Source organism: Oncorhynchus masou, chromosome 30 (assembly GCF_036934945.1).
Source record: "Oncorhynchus masou masou isolate Uvic2021 chromosome 30, UVic_Omas_1.1, whole genome shotgun sequence".
Taxonomy (NCBI): Eukaryota; Metazoa; Chordata; class Actinopteri; order Salmoniformes; family Salmonidae; genus Oncorhynchus; species Oncorhynchus masou.
The window spans coordinates 33415325-33435534 of NC_088241.1; the positions used below are offsets into that span (position 1 = coordinate 33415325).

Here is a 20210-nt window from a genome sequence, read left to right on the forward strand (position 1 = left end):
ATACATTTAAAAAAAATTCACAGTATATCAAAATACAAACATTGATTTATTTCTATCCTGTTTTTGAATCTATCTTTATTTTACGATGTGATTATGATTATGACAATTAAAGCAAAGTGCTTACGAGCATCTTAACATTCATCTGTTGAGACTTAGACAAATGTCTCTCTTCCTTCACAGCTGGCCAAGAACGTAGGGAATAGTAGTTTCAATGAAATAATGGAGGGGAACCTTCCTTGTCCCTCACCAAAGCCCACTTCTTCAAGTGATATGTAAGTACTCAGCATCATCAATAGCAACTGCATGAACTGCTTAGGGACTAGAAACTCCATAGAAATTTGACCTCACCTTCACTGGGTGCATAATCTAGTGTATGTTTGAGCTTATGCAGTTAGATGTGTCTGGTAGGAAAAGCCACAGAATTAAATATAACACTAGAATGGCCATGGGCATTCTAGCAACATGCCCCAAAAAATGGCCATCTTGGTCAGGAAAACATTCATGCTAGAAACTGGATTATAGGATCTCTATGGCATAAGCTATCCGCACAAACATTCCAAAACCCTCTCCATCTCTTTATTCTACTACTCTTCTTCTTCTTCTTCTCCCCCCTTCTCTCCCTCCTACAGGACAGTGAGGAAGGAGTTCATCAATGCTAAGTATGTGGACCACAAGTTTGCACGGAAGACCTGTACCTCCTCGGCAGCTAAGACCATCGAGCTGTGTGAGGCGGTCAAGTCCAGGGATCTGCTGTCTCTCATCCAGGTGTACGCTGAGGGGGTGGAGCTAATGGAGCCCCTGCCTGAGGGTGGACAGGTGAGTCGGACCTCTGACCTCATAGACCCTGGACTGTATTATTATCGCATCTCATTTGATCAGGGCCCATACTCATAAACCGTCTCATAGGATTGCAGATCTAGGATCAGGTCCCCCCCTATCCATATAATCTTATTCATTATGATCCCAAAAATAAAGCTGATCTTAAATCGGCACTCCTACTCTGAGATGCTTTGAATGCAGGCCCAGATCTGGTATGGTGGGTATGATTTGACAATATGAGCAGGAGTCTACTGTTTCATAGGGAAATAGTAGGTTGTACTGAGCCTGTAAGGAGGCTGCACTGTACATGGGCAGTAATGAGCAGTCCACAGAGAACAATTGCGTTTTCTACTCCCTTTACTAAGCAGCGTTGGACAAGACAACATTGCTCAAACGTGTAAAGTCACTCAGTTGCGCTGTCAGTACTGTGGCCCACTGAACGTTGAACCACGTAGCGAAGCTCTCAGAAGTAGTCCATAGGGAATAGTGGCCAGGGATGCGTCACTGACTCTGTTTGAAGGCAGGCAGAGCTCCCAGTCCAGGCTGACTCACTGATATCTAATACATTCCTGTCTGTCAGTGAACCTGATTCCGAGTCTCTCTCCCAAATGGCACCCTATTCCGTTTATAGTGCACTGGGCAAGTCTCTGGTAAAATAAAAAGTAGTGCATTATCAAGGTAATAGGGTTCTATTTGGGACGCAGGCGGAGTGTCCTCAGCAGATAGCACATCATTACCCAGAGTCCCAGACAGCGAGAGTCCCAAACAGATACCCCAGCTGTACTCCTAGTGGTTGGTATTATTGTGTCATTGTATGCATACTCTTCCCACTAAGTTTCCTTTCTGGGGACTCACACTTGGAGGCATAATTATCGACGTAGCTACCAGTCATTTTCAATGAAACAAGTACCAGGAGACACAGAAACATGCATGCTGCTTGAAGGATACATCCACCAGGAAAAATCTCAACGACTTGATGGCTGATTCTCTCGGCAAGTGTGAGCGTGGACATGTTCAGCCACGACCAGGGAGGTGGTGGTGGTGGCATTTGTTCATATTGGGAAATGCGGGCTGTAGACTGGAGCCTGCCTTGAATCATAATTTCAGTATCTGCTACCGGCATCGGTACGTCCAAATGTTTGCATCACGCTCGCAGTCTTGCCTTGGGGGGAGAGAAGCACATTTTAGGAGCCATTTTGTTGTCTGCAGCCTCTTTTTAAATGCTGCAAAAGAGAAAGAGAGAGAGATGGTCTCTCCATGATGTCTTGCATGTCTTTTTCTGTGTGTGATCGCCCCCCTCAGGAGGCCGGAGAGACTGCACTCCACTACTCTGTGCGCACCGCTGACCAGACCTCACTGCACCTGGTCGACTTCCTCGTGCAGAACAGGTAAATTGCCAAATAAGGGAAAATTAAGTGAAAATAAGCATATTATGCCGTACGTGAAGCATTGTGCTGATTGGAAATGAGATTTTAACAGCAGTGAAAACTCACAAGATCACACGCTGTTATGCTCAAATGCTCAAAAATATAACAGAATACTATAAATAAATAGTCATTACATCATGTAAAATGAAGTCTTAAATGTGAGATTTTGATGGAATGCCTTCATGGAAGCCAGTGTGCTCTCCTCGTCTCTCCACTACTGCAAGAGGAAGATGAGCAGGGTAGTGCTCAGCACAGCTTAGATTCCCACAAGGCAAACAGAACTGGGTCAGGGCCGCCACTTGTTCCCCGCCTTAATATAATCCTCTCAGTCTTCTCGATGGTTTACTCCCTGCCTCGCTGCCCCTCAGGCAGACCGGGAAATGGAGGATCCTCAGTAATTAATAAGTCTACCTTCACAATTTCATGCTAACACTTGCTAATTGGCTGAATTGTTTTCCATTTGAGAATAGATAAAACACGCTAGTGTGGCTTAGAAGTATATTTAGATGCTTTTATGTCCGTTTGATTCTTCTGATCGAAGCGTGAATGATAATGTGACACCTTTACCTCTGTGTTAAAGGGCCTCTGGGGTGTGACCTGTGACATGACCTTGTTGTGTGTTTGTGTCACAGTGGGAACCTGGATAAGCAGACAGAGTGGGGGAACACTGCTCTGCACTACTGCTGCATGTACGAGAAACACGAATGCCTCAAACTACTGCTGAGGGGCAAACCAGCCACAGACATCAGTGAGTAATACACACACACACACACACACACACACACACACACACACACACACACACACACACACACACACACACACACACACACACACACACACACACACACACACACACACACACACACACACACACACTTTGATTATATGAACATGCCTGTTCTCAATCAAAATGGACTTTTGATGGAATGTGTCAGAATCATGTGTAACCAATTTCATGCCGGTTCTTTTAGCCAATCAGAATGGTGAGACGGCACTGGATGTTGCCAGGCGACTGAAGAACAGTCAGTGTGAGGAGGCTGTAAGTATCTCACTGTGAACATGAGCCAATATGCTCCATATCCACCATATGTTTGGCTATTTCTAATATTTGATAGCAACACTCAAAGATGCAATCCTGTTCTTTGTTGAAGAAGTATCCACACTATATCTGATTCTGTAGCAGCACAGTAGACAGTAGTATAGACTAGTTGACCACCACATTTTTTGGACACTAGAGGGCAGCAGCCAAACACCCACCCAGGGCTGTAGTGCCGAGAGAGGAAGAACCTCAATTGCGTTTCCTTGTCTCCTCACGCCCTCTCTCCTCGCCTCCTCCTTCTTCTTTTTCTTCTTTGGTTCGCAAACAAATGTTATAGGTGCTTGCCTCCACCTACTGTATTGGCTGTGTATCAGCCTACAATTCTGTAGTATGAATTCATTACACTTTGTGAATAAATTGCCCTACCAACTAACCCTACACCCATTAAAACCTCACCACTGTTACACTACATTAGCCTTATCTGCTCCTGATCCAGGCCAGCAGCTTGGGAGGACGGGACCCTATCATTCAAAACATCTTGTAACTCTTCTGCGATCTCGTGCAACTAAGTACTTCTCTCCAGCTGCCACCACAACATCTAATCCTCTGTGATTTTACGCTCCATATCCTGCGGTACAAATGACAACCATGGCCATGAACGTCCAAAAAAACAACCTTAAGCACATTTTTATTCCTATCACTCTCTATTGGCCTCAGCCTACTCACAGGGCTCCTCTTAGGATCTCTCACCCTGGACCCATCGTCCTCTACTACTCCCTTCACTGGCTCAGCATATGACAACTTCTGCACTACTCTGATCCTGGCAACCTCAACCTTCCTTTCTTTCCCCAGACACCTCTGATCTCCAGCACCATGGGCACCCCTACAGTTTACATACACAACTTTTTTCAGATATACTACACATTCCTTTGTCTCATGTCCTCCGGCACGCTTCTCACATCTCCCTCCTACAAGCTGCTGCCACATGACAGATAAGCTTGACACCTAAAACACTGTAATGGATTCGGGACAAAAGCTCTCACGGGATAACTGACACGTCCTAACTTGACTTTATCTGGTAAAAACTCTGCATCAAAACTCAGTAGTGCAGACAGGAGCGGAATGAGTGGAACTGTATTTTCTGTTTCTCCACGCTCTCCATCGGGTCTATGTCGCACCAAACGGCGGTCGTCGCAGACATGGAGAATCTTCAACTTCAGTTGATCCTCCTCAACACTTGACACCACTCCAGTTATCACTCCTTTCAACAGTGGCCCTGCTCCAGAGAGGAAAGCAAAGTCACAGTTCTTGTTCCCAGTCGCATATGGCAGAGTGCACGCTACTTCTGGACGGCAAAAAACGTTTAAAAAATCGTCACGATTCACTTTCACCGACCCAACATTCCCCAACCTCTTCTCCACCCAACCTGACACCACATATGGATCTGCCAGAAGGCAAGGATCCATTATCTCACAAAACTCTCACTTTTTGTCATCATCAAGACGAGGCTCAAGCTTGGCGGTCTTCACCACACCTGCCACCGCAATTATTTAATCCTCACTCTCAAGTTCCTTCTGTAGCTCTTCTAAAAGTTCTGTGGGATCCACCATTTCATATTCCACTTTTCTCCTTTTTTTCCTGTCCGCCGTCTTACCCCCATCTCATGGCCACACCGGCACCTATCCCAAAAAGACATCTCTCATTGCCTCCTTCTCAAAACACATAGGATAAGAAAGTCAAAGGTTCCTCCCCTCTGACCTTTTCCTCCAATGGGTTTTGAGAAGGAGACAAGGAGAGCACGCGATGAGTCAAGGAAATGCAATTGAGATTCTCCCAGAGATGAAACCATACTGGTGTATGGTTACCGCTGGCACGTGTTGCAGAAAACCGTGAGTTGGTGCTTTGCCATTAGGGATGTTATGTCATGTTTTGCACATCAAAGTAAAGGAGAACAACCATCTTGTTCATGTTGCATGTCATCTATTCATTGTGGTAGATTGTTGGTGAAAATACAGTTCCTTTCGACTGACTTGCTTCGTGGAGTATAATCACAGTGTGTTTTATTTGTACGACCTTTTAAAACGTGTAGGTCCTCCTCTGTATTTTATTGTTTCATTGTGCATCCAAATAAAGTAATCAAAACGTGTGCATGTGTGTTTGTCCCAGCTGTTGCAGGCTGCAGCGGGCAAGTTTTACCCTCACATCCACGTGGAGTATGAGTGGAGCCTGAGGCTTGATGAGATCGACGAGAGCGATGACGATCTGGATGACAAGGTCGGACTGGGACTTGACGCACACGCCTGGGCATAAGCACACAACCTGAAATACACACGCGGCGCTTAAATGTTTGCCCCAATCCCCCATTGACGTCAATGCATGATTCAGGCCAATGTGAAAGTCAAAGTTCCCAAGTTGACACTCTTCCATGTTGACACTTCCAAGTTGACGCGCCTGTTGTCTCCCCCTCTCTGTCTGCAGCCTAGTCCAATCAAGAAAGACCGCTCTCCCAGGCCGCAGAGTTTCTGCCACGCGTCCAGTATGTCTCCTCATGACAAGCTGTCTCTGCCGGGCTTCATCAGCCACCGGGACAAGCAGCAGCGCATGTCTTACAGCGCCTTCACCAACCAGATGTACTCCGCCTCCACCGACCTCACTTCCTCTTCATCCCCTGTGGCCGACGCCCCCCCTCTGCCCCCCAGGAACCAGGGCAAAGGTGAGACCGGATTGTGATTGGCTAGGGCCCAGACGCGTATCAGTGTAGGGTGAAGTTACCCCTAGATGCTCATCTTTGGTCAGTTTTGCATTTTCCCCACTCATGGTTATGGATAGGAATGGGGAAAGAGGAAGCTGTTTCTAGATCTGTACCTAGGGGAAACTTAAACCCGGAGCACTCTTATCAGTGTGACAAGCATGGTAAGATACATGGAGATATAATGAGATCATGTTTGACCTATCTCCTCTTTTTGCATTGATGTTCATGCAAATTTCTACCTTAAATGCAAATGTCCTAAAGGTTGTGTGGCCAGTTGTGGAATGTTCATTGGATACTCAGCAGGTTGGCTAGCATTTACATATATGGAGACTTGCAGGTTGTCTCTTATCTCTAACACTGGTACTCAGGAATAACACAGTAATAAGGTTTACTGTTTTGCTCTGTATAAAACATTGTTATCATAACACTAGTTAACCAAGTTGCTGATATGATTAATCTTTTTCTCTCTCTCTGTCTCTCGCTCTCGCTCTCACACACACATACACACACACACACACCCTTGAGAGGAATGTAATTTGTCAATCAGGGTGGGAAGCGGCTGTCATATAGACTGCTTACACAAGCAAGGCACCTCCCGGGAAATGATGGCTGCAGGCGGGAGGCGGGAGTGAAAGGGAAAGTGGAGATGCACATAGCCGGATAATACACCCGGCTGGTCTTTTTAATGCTTCGTTATGGGAATCCAGGGGATGCGTCCCAAATGGCACCTTATCACCTCCATAGTGCACTACTTTTGACCAGAGCCCTATGTGATTCCCTATGGGCCCTGGTCAAACAGTGCACTGTATAGGGAATAGGGTGCCATTTGGGACGAAGACCAGCACACTTCCTTATCATCAACACTATTTGACCATATACAAACAGACTCCTGGAGGCAACCAGCAGTCAGCACAATTATAATGAACCATAACATCCCTCCCTGAGGACAGGAGTTAGAACACCAACACTCACACCACAGTTTACTCTTTACTATCCTTGTTACAATACAGTACATTGTTGAAGCCAATACAAACTACTATATCCTTGTTACAATACAGAACATTGTTGAAGCCAATACAAACTACAATATCCTTGTTACAATACAGTACATTGTTGAAGCCAATACAAACTACAATATCCTTGTTACAATACAGTACATTGTTGATGCCAATACAAACTACTATATCCTTGTTACAATACAGTACATTGTTGAAGCCAATACAAACTACAATATCCTTGTTACAATACAGTACATTGTTGAAGCCAATACAAACTACAATATCCTTGTTACAATACAGTACATTGTTGAAGCCAATACAAACTACAATATCCTTGTTACAATACAGTACATTGTTGATGCCAATACAAACTACTATATCCTTGTTACAATACAGTACATTGTTGAAGCCAATACAAACTACAATATCCTTGTTACAATACAGTACATTGTTGAAGCCAATACAAACTACAATATCCTTGTTACAATACAGTACATTGTTGAAGCCAATACAAACTACAATATCCTTGTTACAATACAGTACATTGTTGATGCCAATACAAACTACTATATCCTTGTTACAATACAGTACATTGTTGAAGCCAATACAAACTACAATATCCTTGTTACAATACAGTACATTGTTGAAGCCAATACAAACTACAATATCCTTGTTACAATACAGTACATTGTTGAAGCCAATACAAACTACAATATCCTTGTTACAATACAGTACATTGTTGAAGCCAATACAAACTACTATATCCTTGTTACAATACAGAACATTGTTGATGCTAATACAAACTACTATGTCCTTGTTACAATACGGTGGGCTACATTGTTGATGCCAATACAAACTACTATATCCTTGTTACAATACAGTACATTGTTGATGCCAATACAAACTACTATATCCTTGTTACAATACAGTACATTGTTGATGCCAATACAAACTACTATATCCTTGTTACAATACAGAACATTGTTGAAGCCAATAAAAACTACTATATCCTTGTTACAATATGGTGGGCTACATTGTTGATGCCAATACGCTGTTGAGTGGAGTGAAGAAAACCAGCAACTGCTTTTTACCCACAAGAGATTTTACCCGCAGGTCTCTTTTGAAGTGGTCATTGGAGTAGCTTGCTTAGGCATTTGCTGGTGCAATTTCTCCTCTTCTGCTTTGCTTGTCACTGATAAGATTTTATCGGCTGCTTTATATTGTTGACGTCCCAAAAGGCACCCTATTCCCTATATTAGTGCACTACTTTTGACCAAGGTCTACAAAGGACTCTGGTCAAAGGTAATGCACTACTTAGGGAATAGGGTGTACTTTCAAATGCAAACCGGTGTGTTGGAGAAGCTCTCTGAGCTTGACATAGATTCTCTCCCACACTCTTCATCCCTGTCTCTCTCTCTCTCTCTCTCTCTCTCTCTCTCTCTGTTTTTATCCTTTCTTTCTCTTTCAGCGCCCCATTTGGCATTCCTCGGCTCTCACTCGCACTACGCCACTCTGGCTGGCACTCGACCATACATCAGTGAATATCCCGTTTTTACATTTTGTCCTGCTGTGCTCACGGCCCGTAGACATCTGCTGCCCAGTTGTACTAGTAGCACTTTACGTCCCAGTAAAAAAACGGGTGGCGTCTTCAACTTGTAACAATGGCACTGTAGAAGTGTGGTTCGGTATTATTTACTTACCTACAGTCTCATGACATTTTGTGACATGTCGCCACCCCTGAGCTGTAAAGTGTTATCATAGCTGACGCAATGACATCATATTCCCTACGTAGTGCTCTACTTTTGATCAGAGCCCTATGGGGTCTAAATGTAGTGCACTACATAGGTAGGATATAGGGTTCCATTTGGGATGCAGATTGACTTTCCTCTCTGACCGGCTGAGTTCTCTATTAGCCACGTTCTTCTAGCGTCTGTTTCCAGGCTTACACACTGCTGGGAATGGGACTAGCTGCTTCGGGATAACTTACCTGTATGTAGGCCCCAAAATCTTAGGAGTGTGTACATCGTAGGATGCTGCTGAGGGGAGGACGGCTCATAATAATGGCTGGAATGGAGTAAATGGAATTGCACCAAACACATGGAAACCATGCCTTTGGTGTATTTGATACTGTTCCTATTTTGCTCCAGCCATTACCACGAGCCCTTCCTTCCTCGCCAATTAAGAGGCCACCCACCTCTTGTGGTGTACACCCACCTACAAAGATAGGACGAAACGACACACACACACTATACATTGTTCTCTGTTCATCTTCTCTGTATTCCCATCCAGGATTTTTCTGTTCATCAGTATGCTGTTTTTTTTTTTACCTGCATTGATGTTGAGTTAACATATCTCCCCCACGTTATCCAGCAACTTTGTTGAACCCTGTCCTGATGGCAAGACACCTCCCTCTCAAACTACCTTCCCCAGCACCTCACCTTCCTGTTGGTAACCCAGGTGACCGAATGAATGACGCCTGTTCATCGTCTGTCCCTTCACTGCATGAGTTTGTATGTTGTCACCCCTCCAGCTCCTCCCTCCACCCTCACCCCTGGAGGCAGCTCCACCCTGTCAAAGAAGAAGCCTCCGCCCCCTCCCCCTGGGCACAAACGCACCCTGTCTGACCCGCCCAGCCCGCTCTCCCACAGTAGAGGGGGCTTATCCGGGGGTGAGTCCTCCCTCTGTGGCCAGACCCAAGCAGGCACATCTGAATACTGCTTGGTCGTCTTTATTAGAAGGACATGATCTATACTACATTCAACTCTCTGGTCCTGGAGAGTCGTAGTGTGTGCAGGCCTTTGGTCCAACCCAGCACTAACACACATGATTGAACTAAGGTCAATCTAATTGCATACACACACTGAGGCCCTGCAGGACCAGAGTTACACATATCTGGCCTAGTATTGAGGTTTCCAACCATATTCTCATCATGACCAGAGTGTTTCAGTGCTGTTTATAAATGACACAGACACAGCCTGATCATTTTGTTGTGTGATGGCAATCCTGTTTAATGTATGTGTTCGATGTCAGATCATTATTTCTTTTTATTTTGTGTTGTCTTGTCTGTCATGTGAAATACAAACAGCATATTACAGTCTCCTTTTACTGTGAGACAACTCCCTCAAACATCATTAGTATGGAAGAAAATGCTGATTATTACCTGAGGAATACCAGATCACTAGCGTACAGCTTCTGTACCTCATAATAGTCCATAATGGTAGCTAATGGAAAGCTCAGCCCCCACCTCTTCTACTATAAAAATTGCATGTTGGGGTACAGCAATATATTTGTATTTGTATACCAGTGGCCTGAAGATTGAAATGGAACAATTCACTTTCTAGCGGACCAAACTAATGCACAGTACACTGTGGCCTGAGCCAGTTATCACTTTGTTTTCAATTATTTTTAAGTACAGTACATTTGGAAAGTATTCAGACCCCTTCACTTTCTCCACATTTTGTTACTTTACAGCCTAAAATGGAGTGAATTATAATTTTCTCGCATCAAACTGCACACATGAGCCAAGGCGCCGAAGATGTGGATGTCGATTAAGGCAGCCCCCCGCACCTCTCTGATTCAGAGGGGTTGGGTTAAATGCGGAAGACACATTTCAGTTGAAGGAATTCAGTTGTACAACTGACTAGGTATCCCCTTTCCCCTTTCCTAATGACAAAGAGGAAAACGTTTTTTTAGAAACGTTTGCAAATGTATTTACATAAGTATTCAGACCCTTTGCCATAAAACTCGAGGTGAGCTCATTGAGCTCAGGTGCATCCTGTTTCCATTGACCATTCTTAAGATGTTTCTACAACATTATTGGAGTCCACCTGTGGTAAATTCAAATGATTGGACATGATTTGGAAAGGCACACACCTGTCTATATAAGGTCCCACAGTTGAGAGTGCATGTCAGAGCAAAAATCAAGCAATGAGGTTGAAGGAATTGTCAAATCAAATCTTATTGGTCACATACACACGGTTAGCAGATATTAATGCGAGTGTAGCGAAATGCTTGTGCTTCTAGTTCCCGACAATGCAGTAATAATCTAACAAGTAATCTAACAATTTCACAACAACTACCTAATACACAGAAATGTAAAGGGATGGAATATGTACATATGGATGAGCGATGGCCGAGCAGCATAGGCAAGATGCAATAGATGGTATAAAATACAGTATATACATATGAGATGAGTAATGTAAGATATGTAAACATTATTAAAGTGGCATTTTTTAAAGTGACTAGTGATCTGTTTATTACAGTGGCTAATGATTTGAGTCTGTATGTAGGCAGCAGCCTCTCTGTGTTAGTGATGGCTATAGAGCTGGAGAGCTCTGAAACAGGATTGTGTCGAGGCACAGATATGGGAAAGGGTACCAAAACATTTCTGCAGCATTGAAGGTCCCCAAGAGCACAGTGGCCTCCATCATTCTTAAATGTAAGAAGTTTGGTACCACCAAGACTCTTCCTAGAGCTGGCCGCCCAGCCAAACTGAGCAATCGGTGGAGAAGAACCTTGGTCAGGGAGGTGACCAAGAACCCAATGTTCACTCTGATAGAGTTCCGCTTTGGACATGGGAGAAACTTCCAGAAGGACAACCATCTCTGCAGCACCCCACCAATCAGGACTTTATGGTAGAGTGGCCAGACGGAAGCCACTTCTCAGTAAAAGACACCTAAAGGACATGAGTCCACTTGGAGTTTGCCAGAAGGCACGTAAAGGACTCTCAAACCATGAGAAACAAGATTCTCTGGTCTGATGAAACCAAGATTGAACTCTTTGGCCTGAATGCCAAGCATCACGTCTGCAGGAAACCAGGTACCATCCTTACGGCGAAGCATGGTGGTGGCAGCATCATGTTTTTCAGCAGCAGTGACTGGGAGACTAGTCAGGATCAAGGGAAATATGAATGGAGCACAGTACAGAGAGATCCTTGATGAAAACTTGCTCCAGAGTGCTCAGGACCTCAGACTGTGGCGAAGGTTCACCTTCCAACAGGACAACGACCCTAAGCATACAGCAAAGACTACGCAGAAGGGGCTTCAGGACAAGTCTCTGAATGTCCTTGAGTGGCCCAGCCAGAGCATTGACTTGAACCCGATCAAACATCTCTGGAGAGACGTGGACGTAGCTGTGCAGCGATGCTCCCCACTTCCAACTTGATAGAGCTTGAGAGGATCTGCAGAGAAGAATGGGAGAAACTCCCCAAATACTGGTGTGCCAAGCTTGTAGCGTCATACCCAAGAAGACTCGAGGTTGTAATTGCTGCCAAACGTGCTTCAACAAAATACTGAATAAAGGGTCTGAATATTTATGTAAATGTTTTTTAGATTTTTATACATTTACCAACATTTCATAAAACCTGTTTTTGCTTCGTCATTATGGGGTATTGTGTGTAGATTGATGTGTAGAAATGAGTGTGTAGAAATACAATTTTATCCATTTTAGAATAAGGTTGTAACGTAACAGAATGTGGAAAAACGAAAGGGGCCTGAATACTTTCCGAATGCACTATATATCAATATGTTATGTATAGATGAACTTCAAATATTTTTTACATAAGAATCATAAGGAATGAATTATAATAATAATAATTGAATCAGGAGAATTAAATTAAACATACTAGCTGTGCTTATTTAGGTGACCATTTTGGGACTTGGGGAAATATAGGGCTGAATATATTATTAGTGTCTATACATTATTATGTATAGACACAGAGCAGCATATTTCCATCTTTCACAACCATCTCGATATTTCAGGAAGTGACTCCACCCCTCCTCCTGCGAACAAGATGTCACCTTTGTCCAACAAGTTTGAGGGCATTCCACAGCAGCAAAGGTACATAGACATCCATTTTGGATGCATGCATTTAGAATATTTTCCAGAATATTGTTTACGTATGATAGCCAGATTGAGAGTTCTGATCGGATCATGTTTCATTAACTTCAAATAACCATCTGTTTTTTAGCACTACTTCTAGCAACACAAAGTCTACACTTGGTCCAAGGGTTCTACCCAAACTACCTCAGAAAGGTACGTTGAAATGGGATTAGCAATGCCTATAACTGATGGTGGGAGCACATTATTTGTGTCATATGACCCAGCATTAGAGTCAGCATATGTTTAATATAGTACCTGTGTCCTGGTTCTTCTCTTAGTGGCACTGCGTAAGATCGACACCATACACCCATCTATGGACAAACCTGGCCTGCCCCCGGAGGTGCTCCAGAAATCCCCTCCAGGACCTGAATGCCTAACAAAAGCCATCCTTCCCGACAAGCCCCAACTAGGGGACCTTCTCCCCAAACCCCATCTCTCTGAACTGCCCCCTAAACCTGGAGAACTGCCCCCCAAGCCCCAGCTCGCCAACCTCCCTCCCAAACCCCAGTTAGGGGACCTACCGCCCAAACCCCAGCTCAAAGACCTACCCCCCAAGCCTCAGCTCTCCCAAGACGGCCATCCGAAACCAGGGGCAGCAGATCTGCCCAATCCGAGACCACCCCCTGGAGAGCTTGCGCCGAAGCCCCAGACCCCCGACTCCCCGGTGGCTAATCAACAGGCAGAGATGGAGAGCCCATCCCCCCAGGGCAGCGAGGACACCAATGGGAGCCCAGCGTGTGCTCCAGAGACACCAGTGCCCTTGCCCCGGAAGATCAACACGGTAAAGTTCACTCAAGGACACACAGCAGAAACCATAGCACTTTTCTGGTATTATTGAATAATATCTAGGTAGTTCTGCAAATAGTAGTGGGTTCCCACTGGTGGGTTGTGGCCAGTTCCTCTTGGGTTGAGGCCACAGACAGGGTTGTGGTGGCATTGGTAATTGGTGGGTCACAACACAGAATGTTTTGACAACCAGAACAGTCCACATACTATTGATTTGTCTCTAGTGACATTTTGGTAATGTTCATGTGTGTGTTTAGGGGAAGACCAAATCTCGGCGGGTGAAGACAATCTATGACTGTCAGGCTGACAACGATGACGAGCTGACGTTTGTGGAGGGAGAGGTGATCATAGTGACAGGAGAGGAGGACGGGGAGTGGTGGGTGAGTAACGACCCCATAGAAGGCTCACTGGTGCTACACTTAAACTGTTACACCCTTATTGGTGTTACCCTAACCCCTTTTCAGCCTAACAGGCTCACTGGTGTTACCTTAACCTAGTCCCAACCTAGCAGGCTCACTGGTGTTACCTTAACCTAGTCCCAACCTAGCAGGCTCACTGGTGATACCTTAACTTAGTCCCAACCTAGCAGGCTCACTGGTGTTATCTTAACCTAGTCCCAACCTAGCAGGCTCACTGGTGTTACCCTAACCCCTTTTCAGCCTAACAGGCTCACTGGTGTTACCTTAACCTAGTCCCAACCTAGCAGGCTCACTGGTGTTACCTTAACCTAGTCCCAACCTAGCAGGCTCACTGGTGTTACCTTAACCTAGTCCCAACCTAGCAGGCTCACTGGTGTTACCTTAACCTAGTCCCAACCTAACAGGCTCACTGGTGTTACCTTAACCTAGTCCCAACCTAGCAGGCTCACTGGTGTTACCCTAACCCCTTTTCAGCCTAACAGGCTCACTGGTGTTACCTTAACCTAGTCCCAACCTAGCAGGCTCACTGGTGATACCTTAACTTAGTCCCAACCTAGCAGGCTCACTGGTGTTACCTTAACCTAGTCCCAACCTAACAGGCTCACTGGTGTTACCTTAACCTAGTCCCAACCTAGCAGGCTCACTGGTGTTACCTTAACCTAGTCCCAACCTAGCAGGCTCACTGGTGATACCTTAACTTAGTCCCAACCTAGCAGGCTCACTGGTGTTACCTTAACCTAGTCCCAACCTAACAGGCTCACTGGTGTTACCTTAACCTAGTCCCAACCTAGCAGGCTCACTGGTGTTACCCTAACCCCTTTTCAGCCTAACAGGCTCACTGGTGTTACCTTAACCTAGTCCCAACCTAGCAGGCTCACTGGTGTTACCTTAACCTAGTCCCAACCTAGCAGGCTCACTGGTGATACCTTAACTTAGTCCCAACCTAGCAGGCTCACTGGTGTTACCTTAACCTAGTCCCAACCTAGCAGGCTCACTGGTGTTACCTTAACCTAGTCCCAACCTAGCAGGCTCACTGGTGTTACCTTAACCTAGTCCCAACCTAGCAGGCTCACTGGTGTTACCTTAACCTAGTCCCAACCTAGCATGCTCCCTGGTGTTACCTTAACTAGTTACCACTTTGCTGTACTCACAGCCAAACAGACCTTAAACATTGAACAGGAACACTGTTCAGTGCGGTTGCCCTCACCTAACACGTTATCGCTCTCTCTCTCTCTCTCTCTGTTTCCTTTCAGATCGGCCACATTGAAGGGCAGACGGAAAGGACAGGGGCATTCCCAATGTCCTTTGTCCACATCTTAAGTGAATGACAGCCAGATGAGGCTTGCACTATAAACCCCTGCCCTCACCCCTAGTAGTATCCCTGTTCTGTAAATAGCTGCTGTAACAACATATGAAACCAGTGTGCTAAAGAAAAAAAACACAAGAAACCGAAGTAAGCTCAACTAGCCACTGGATGCTGAGCACATCCATGTTGTAAATAAAACAAGTATTCTTACCAGTATTATCTTAACCTTAAGAGCACGGCCTATGACTGCCATAGCCACTCTCAAAACCTAGCACTTACCCTAACGTCTATGTTCATGCATATATATATATATATATATTTCTGTGTGTGTGTGTGTGTGTGTGTGTGTATATACATGTTTTATTGTACAACCATGTACAATCATACATGTGCTCTCTGCCTGCCAGATAACAGGGCAGCCGTGTTTAAATATTATCTGTAATCATTTTACTGGTGGGCATCACTGATATCATTGCTTGCATTTCTGGAGAAGGACAAGTACGAAAGAAACCATGTCACCCATGTCTCACCATTTCGTCATCCTACGCCCCATTAGACTGAAGAGATTCTCATGTCTCCGACTGAAGCCTACCATGATAACTCATGATGAAATACGCCTTCATTCAGTGTGTTCCTTGTCGTTGCTCGCTTTGTGGTGCACATGTATTAGGATTGTTTCAGTATCACACCTGCTGCTACTGTACGGTGGGATATCAGAAGCCCCTGTGGAACCTCACAGGTCACCAGTAGTTCTCTCCTCTTAACACCGTTTCACTGTGTGATCCGTCATCTCCACCCTACTATGTAGACCTTTCTGTGCATGGTAGAAACATGACTGGAATTGAGCAGTGCTATTTAAAAAAAAAAGCCACTCAGGGTTTGAAGAACCACTTCTGATCGCTACTAACACTCATGAGGACATGGGAAGGTCAATGAGGTCAGTCTAAGCAATAATTGGGGAGAATTCTCAGATGGCCTAGGGAGAGATTTGAACAAATGTCCATTGACACTTCAAACCCATACAGGGTTAGGTAAATCAGGATTTATACATGGTACAAGAGTCACAAGTGCCACTGTTTAGACAAACTAAGATGTAGCCGGTGTGGACATTCAAATTCATCCAGAAAGAGGCAGTCGAGCAGAAATAAAGTTTGCCTAGCCCAGTGTTATATCCTTAGAATGCTGAGTGCTTTTTGGACAGGTCATTGCAACTAGATGGAACTGATAGATGTGTCCTTACCTCCCCATTGACTAATTCCTCTGGTTTACACTCCATGTAATGTCATTCCATTGTATTAAAGTGTTTTGTTGTAATGGATTTGAATCATTTGCCTTTTTTATATTCCAATTGTAAGAATAAATGTCACCAACCCAGCTGCCTTAATTTTACTAATGCAAAACGAGAACAGCATGTACAGAAACTAACACTTGTAGTTACTTCTAAAGAAAAAGGACTAGTTGTACAAGATTTGCTACAAATGTACAGAACTTCAGGGAAAGTAAAATACTTATTTCAGTCTAAAGCTTTTTGCACATTTAAACATTGCAGTCTAAAATGCAAAAGGCCATTCAATTCCTTAAGCCAGAGGAGTCAAATGTAAAAGCAACTTCACATTCAAAAACAGTGCCTTGTGTTGCAACACCCACACACACACAGTCAACTTGATGCTTCAAGCTCTTTTCATAACAGAACTGGTAAACTAAAATTCATTCATTTTGAGACATGGCCTTTCTGTGCTTGCTTCTTTGATCCTTATCCACTGACTTGATGACCCCCACAGCAAACATCTGCTTCAAGCACCTTGCTGCAAATCGACCTGAAGGAAGGAACACAGTATTGTCATGTATTGTAAAAACCGAAGTCAGCCATAGTCTAGATCAGAGGTCGACCGATTAATCAGACGATTTCAAGTTTTCATAACAATTAAAATTGGTATTTTTGGACGCCGATTTTGCCGATTTTTTTTCTTTTCTTTTGTTTTTTACAACTTTATTTAACTAGGCAAGTCAGTAAAGAACACATTCTTATTTTCAATGACGGCCTAGGAACGGTGGATTAACTGCCTTGTTCAGGGGCAGAACGACAGATTTTTACCTTGTCAGCTCAGGGATTCAATCTTCAATCTTAACTAGTCCAACGCTCTATCCACCTACCCCACGGGGAGCCTGCCTGTTACGCAAATGCAGTAAGAAGCCAAGGTAAGTTGCTAGCTAGCATTAAACTTATCGTATAAAAAACAATCAATCAATCATAATCACTAGTTATAACTACACATGGTTGATGACATTACTAGTTTATATAGCGTGTCCTTGCATATAATCGATGCGGTGCGCATTCGCAAAAAAGGACTGTCGTTGCTCCAACTTGTACCTAACCATAAACATCAATGCCTTTCTTAAAATCAATACACAGAAGTATATATTTTTAAACCTGCATATTTAGCTAAGAGAAAGGCTAGCAGGCAATATTAACCAGGTGAAATTGTGTCACGTCTCTTGCGTTCATTGCACGCAGAGTCAGGGTATATGCAACTAATTTGCCAGAATTTTACGTAATAATGACATAACATTGAAGGTTGTGCAATGTAACAGCAATATTTAGACTTAGGGATGTCATCTGTTAGATGAAATATGAAACAGTTCCTTATTTCCCTGAAAGAATAAACATTTTGTTTTCGAAATGATAGTTTCCGGATTCGACCATATTAATGACCTAAGGCTCTTATTTCTGTGTGTTATTATGTTATAATTAAGTCTATGATTTGATATTTGTTAGAGCAGTCTGACTGAGCGATGGTAGGCAGCTGCAGGCTTGTAAGCATTCATTCAAACAGCACTTTCGTGTGTTTTGCCAGCAGCTCTTTGCAATGCTTCAAGCATTGCGCTGTTTATGACTTCAAGCCTATCAATTCCCGAGATTCGGCTGGTGTAACCGATGTGAAATGGCAAGCTAGTTAGCAGGGTGCGCGCTAATAGCGTTTCAAACATCACTTGCTCTGAGACTTGAAGTAGTTGTTCCCCTTGCTCTGCAAGGGTCGCGGCATTTGTGGAGCGATGGGTAACGCTACTTCGAGGGTGGCTGTTGTCGATGTGTTCCTAGTTCGAGCCCAGGTAGCGGCGAGGAGAGGGATGGAAGCTATACGGCTACACTGGCAATACTAAAGTGCCTATAAGAACATCCAATAGTCAAAGGTAAATGAAATACAAATCGTATAGAGAGAAATAGTCCTATAATTGCTATAATAACTACAACCTAAAACTTCTTACCTGGGAATATTGAAGACTCATGTTAAAAGGAACCACCAGCTTTCATGTTCTGAGCAAGTAAACGTTACCTTTCTTACATGACACATATTGCACTTTTACTTTCTTCTCCAACACTTTGTTTTTGCATTATTTAAACAAAATTGAACATGTTTCATTGTTTATTTGAGGCTAAATAGATTTTATTTATGTATTATATTTAGTTAAAAATAAGTGTCATTCAGTATTGTTGTAATTGTCCTTATTACAAATAAAACATTTTTTTTAAATTGGCCGATTAATCAGTATCAGCTTTTTTGGTCCTCCAATAATCGGTATCTGTATCGGTGTTGAAAAATCATAATCTAGTCTAGATGGGGAGCACCTGGTGTACAAGCAGCCATTTGTTAAAAGACCAGACATGTAGGAAGGAAAGCCATGTGCTAGTAAAACATTGATCAAGAAAATGTTATGCAGTAACAGCTACAATTTCTAAGCTCACTGCCAGTACCCTGAAAAGATGGTGAGAAGTGTAGTGTACCTCAAGGAGGGTAGGTGAAAAAGCCTCAGGGGGTTCTGTTGGGGATCATCTTGACAGTGGCAGCATCTCCAGACTCCAGGGTCTGGGGAAAGTCCTCTAGCATCTTTCCTGTGTGACGGTCAAGCTTCTCCTTCAGCTCTGCAAAGCGGCAGGTCACGTGGGTGATGTGGCAGTCCAGCACAGGAGAGTAACCCGTCTTGATTGTGCCAGGATGGTTCAGATTATGAGCTGTGGGAAGTAATACAGAACTAAATGAGCACAGTACAAAGTTCTCAGCCACATCTTCGCAGCGGAAGTTCTTCACAGCTATGTTCTTGATGTTGAAGCCCACGTTGTGACCAGGCCCAGCCAGCTCCAGACCCTGGTGGTGCATCTAAATGGACTTGACCTCTGCAGTAAGCTTTGCAGCAGAGAACGACAGGATCATGCTAGGCTTCAGAATCCCAGTCTTGATCTTCCACACTGGAACCGTGCCCACTCCTACAGCACAGAAAGAATAGACAACTACTCCGTTTCCTCCACAGTAGAGTTCTCCCATTTGCATGCCCCTCCAGTCTCCTGACTTTCCAGCCTTTGAACAGTGACATGTACACAGCAGACATCTTTATAAATTAAATCAAAATTCTCTCACTTTCTGAGATGGGAGAATATGCTTGACCCTGGTCCAGCCAAGATTGGAACGAATTACACAGCAGTGGGATCATAGCTGATTCTTGAGGAAAATGCTCACGCTTTGGATAACTTTGACAAAGTGTTTTGTTTGACACTGAGCATGTAGGCGAGCAAGGCATGCTCCCTGGTCTGGCCAAACCGGCCTCGAACTCCACCACCAGAAGGGCAACATCAGCCTGAAATGAATGGTGAACAAAGGCACAAGATTAGGTTACCACCAAGACCAATCATTCGCATTGGCCTAAACTAGTGATAGACAACTAGTCCTATGGGGACAGATTGGTGTCACTTTTGCCCCAGACAATACACCCGACTCCAATAATCA

At 44.1% G+C, this 20210-nt stretch overlaps 1 protein-coding gene and 1 pseudogene across 4 annotated transcripts in view; one reads left to right on the forward strand and one right to left on the reverse strand.

Annotated features, from left to right (window-relative positions):
* Positions 1-16747, forward strand: part of LOC135522554 (arf-GAP with SH3 domain, ANK repeat and PH domain-containing protein 1-like) — a 76586-nt gene extending 59839 nt beyond the window's left edge. For 2 of the 4 annotated variants that reach the window (XM_064948929.1, XM_064948931.1), the window contains 13 exons: positions 181-272; positions 630-816; positions 2122-2207; positions 2879-2994; positions 3221-3288; positions 5455-5562; positions 5767-6001; positions 9569-9706; positions 12798-12876; positions 13007-13071; positions 13197-13699; positions 13962-14084; positions 15377-16747. In XM_064948929.1, the coding sequence (XP_064805001.1) occupies positions 181-272; positions 630-816; positions 2122-2207; positions 2879-2994; positions 3221-3288; positions 5455-5562; positions 5767-6001; positions 9569-9706; positions 12798-12876; positions 13007-13071; positions 13197-13699; positions 13962-14084; positions 15377-15451 (1875 nt within the window). In that variant the 3' untranslated portion in view covers positions 15452-16747. Of the gene's footprint in view, positions 1-180; positions 273-629; positions 817-2121; positions 2208-2878; positions 2995-3220; positions 3289-5454; positions 5563-5766; positions 6002-8506; positions 8580-9557; positions 9707-12797; positions 12877-13006; positions 13072-13196; positions 13700-13961; positions 14085-15376 lie in introns of all 4 variants that reach the window. The other 2 variants (XM_064948932.1, XM_064948930.1) reach the window with 2 other exon arrangements.
* A 393-nt stretch (positions 16748-17140) lies between these two features.
* LOC135521635 (elongation factor 1-alpha-like) lies at positions 17141-19815 on the reverse strand (annotated as a pseudogene).
* Between the last annotated feature and the right edge of the window lie 395 nt (positions 19816-20210).